The following is a 2,601-nucleotide window of genomic DNA, read 5'->3' as shown; positions in this document are numbered from 1 at the left end:
AAAAAAAAAAAAAAAAACTGTTTACAGCAGTTTCTAGAAAACACTGTAAATCTAGAAGTAAAAAAAAACTAAAAAAATTAAGGAGTGGAAAAATGTCTTTTGTTCCATTACACAAAGTTCAAGTGAAAGGGAGAATACTAAATATATAATTTTTTCAAGCATCCCTAGGGATAGCCTGAGAAGGCTCATAATATAGTAAAAATACATATATATTTTAGTTTTAATTCTTCAAACCCTTTGCTATTTACTAAATATTCATTAGGCTGCTGCTATTACTTTTAAATCTTTTTAAAAGCACCAACCTAATACTAGGTAAATATTTAGATTTCACATGCCTAGAAAGCATTCTCTCAAAATACTTACACTTCACCAAGGTTAAAAAGTTTTCTGTGCTTTTATACTCTTCTGTTTCACCCTACTTCATCTTTTGTTTTTCTTGAATCCTCAGTAAATTTTCATAACTAATTATGTTTTCACTCTCTCCTGAATTTTTATTCTAGAGGCAAATAACAGTAGAATTCAAAGACTAAGTTGCCTTGCTGGTTCATAAACAACTTTTATTCCAAGATTACATCTTAAATCACCAAAAGCAAGGAAATGTTTTCTATCCCTATCAAGTGGTTTATCGTTAATGAGTGGCAAAAATTCTATTATTAAAAACAAAACAAAATTCAAGGGAGTACTCGAAGTATGCTTTAATTCCAGAAGATGAATGAAGATTTAAAAGATTATTGGTAAAGACAGTATGCATATAAAATTTCACTGTGGTCATCTGATCCTATCATTGTACATCTTAACTACTACATATTAATAGTAGTCTATATTTTGGCTATTCAAGACATATAACTCATGAGAACTCTCCCCTCCTAATCCCTTCTTTGAATGCAGATTAATCTCACATTTCTTCTTCTAAATGATTTTATTAGCTTAAGGTACATTATTTTACTTAATAACTCTAAAGGCTATAAAAAGAAAGCTACAATGAAATTCTATTAATGCAGACCAAAAACATGAAAATATATAGAACACTTACTGGCTCTGTTAGTGTTGTATCTTTCTCCAGGAACTGTACGACACAATATGCTAGCTAAAAGGTAAGGGACAGTTTATAAATATTACTGAGTGAGATAACATTTAATAATGTAGGATTTTTTTATATTTAGCCAATATTTTTTAGACTACCTCATTTTGATAAAATTATTTTGATATATAAAAATACACTCACAATTGTGAATGAAATTGTGAAATACCTCAGTCATGAAACTATACTCACAATTGTGTAACTTTTTAGCCTTGAAAGTAAATTCAAGTTTAAAATAAAGATTTTTTAGTAGTAATTTCTGACTATAAAGTTAACTGAAGTAAGACTCGAGCTAACAATTTAGTTTTTCAGCATGTTTCTACATATATACCTATGCTGATATATTATTCTCTAAATATTAATAGAGGAGACCAAAATCTCTCTAACTAGGTCTAGGTTATTGCAGCTGGAAGAAACATTCTGTAGATATGTGGGATTTATTCAAAGTCACATATTAGGTCAAGGCCTGGACTAAAATATGAGGAAAGTGTGTATCTTACACTTAAAGTGTAAGTATAGATATAAAAATTAAATAATTGGTCTTACTTAACAACTAAATATTTTAAAATAATAAGAAAAATTTGCTTTGGGTAATTTTGTAAGCAAATTGCTTATACTTAAAACTGTCATCTCAATATTTCTCAGTTTCTCTGCCTTTATATTTGCCTTTGAAATAATATTCATTTCATTTGAAATTTTTATGAAACTTACCTGAGCATGAAACAAAGCTAATCCTTTTGCAGTATGCATAGGAATAAGAACCTTCATTAGAAATTGTTTATGTTCTGCTTTCAGTGGCAATGCAAAGCCATTGATAATACTGGAGGGAAAAAAAGGCAGGGGAAGGGTTAAGTAGTTACTACTTTGTTTCTAAAAGCTGTCATATCCATGAGTACATAAGGAACAGTGCTCTGTTTCAATCCTGGTGTTGTATGACTGTTCATCTTCAAACTACTTTAGGAAGACTATTACTATGAAGTCTGTTCCTCTAAGTCATCTGATGATTCCAAAAGAAAATTAGGACTGTCAGTTAATTCCCAAGTAATTTCTATCTTTATTTTCTATCAAACCTGTCACTTTATGCGTTGTTGCCTTTATTTTTACCCCCAAGGCCCCAGGAGAGTCAGTATCATAATATTGTTAGAACGTTCAATATTTTCTGAAGTAAATGGGTAGTTTTTCTTACTCTGTTGGATAATCTGAAATTAAGAAGTAGTTCTCTCCACAATCATTTTCTACTATTAATAAAGGAAACTAAAATCATTCTTTAAATAGTAACAGAAGGGTCTAAAATTCTCTTAATACGTAGTGAATAAAGAAGGTAAAGTGTTATGGCAAAAGGTAAGAATTCAGTTGAGGCTGGGCGTGGTGGCTCACACCTGTAATCCCAGCACTGTGGGAGGCTGAGGCGGGTGGACTGCCTGAGGTCAGGAGTTCAAGACCAGCCTGGCCAACATGGTGAAACTCCATCTCTACTAAAAATAAAAATACAAAAATTAGCTGGGCGTGGTGGCAGGCGC

The 2,601-nt window shown here is 31.3% G+C and overlaps 1 protein-coding gene across 1 annotated transcript in view; it reads right to left on the bottom strand.

Moving 5' to 3' along the window:
- Window positions 1-2,601, bottom strand: part of PPP2R5A (protein phosphatase 2, regulatory subunit B', alpha) — a 74,498-nt gene that overhangs the window by 11,435 nt on the left and 60,462 nt on the right. The window contains 2 exon segments of the mRNA XM_011938537.1: window positions 1,034-1,087; window positions 1,793-1,901. Of these exon segments, the coding sequence (XP_011793927.1) occupies window positions 1,034-1,087; window positions 1,793-1,901 (163 nt within the window).

This window comes from Colobus angolensis, unplaced genomic scaffold (assembly GCF_000951035.1).
Source record: "Colobus angolensis palliatus isolate OR3802 unplaced genomic scaffold, Cang.pa_1.0 Scaffold100, whole genome shotgun sequence".
Taxonomy (NCBI): domain Eukaryota; kingdom Metazoa; phylum Chordata; class Mammalia; order Primates; family Cercopithecidae; genus Colobus; species Colobus angolensis.
Note: the sequence above shows the minus strand (reverse complement) of the source record. Positions and strands in the feature narration are given on the sequence as shown.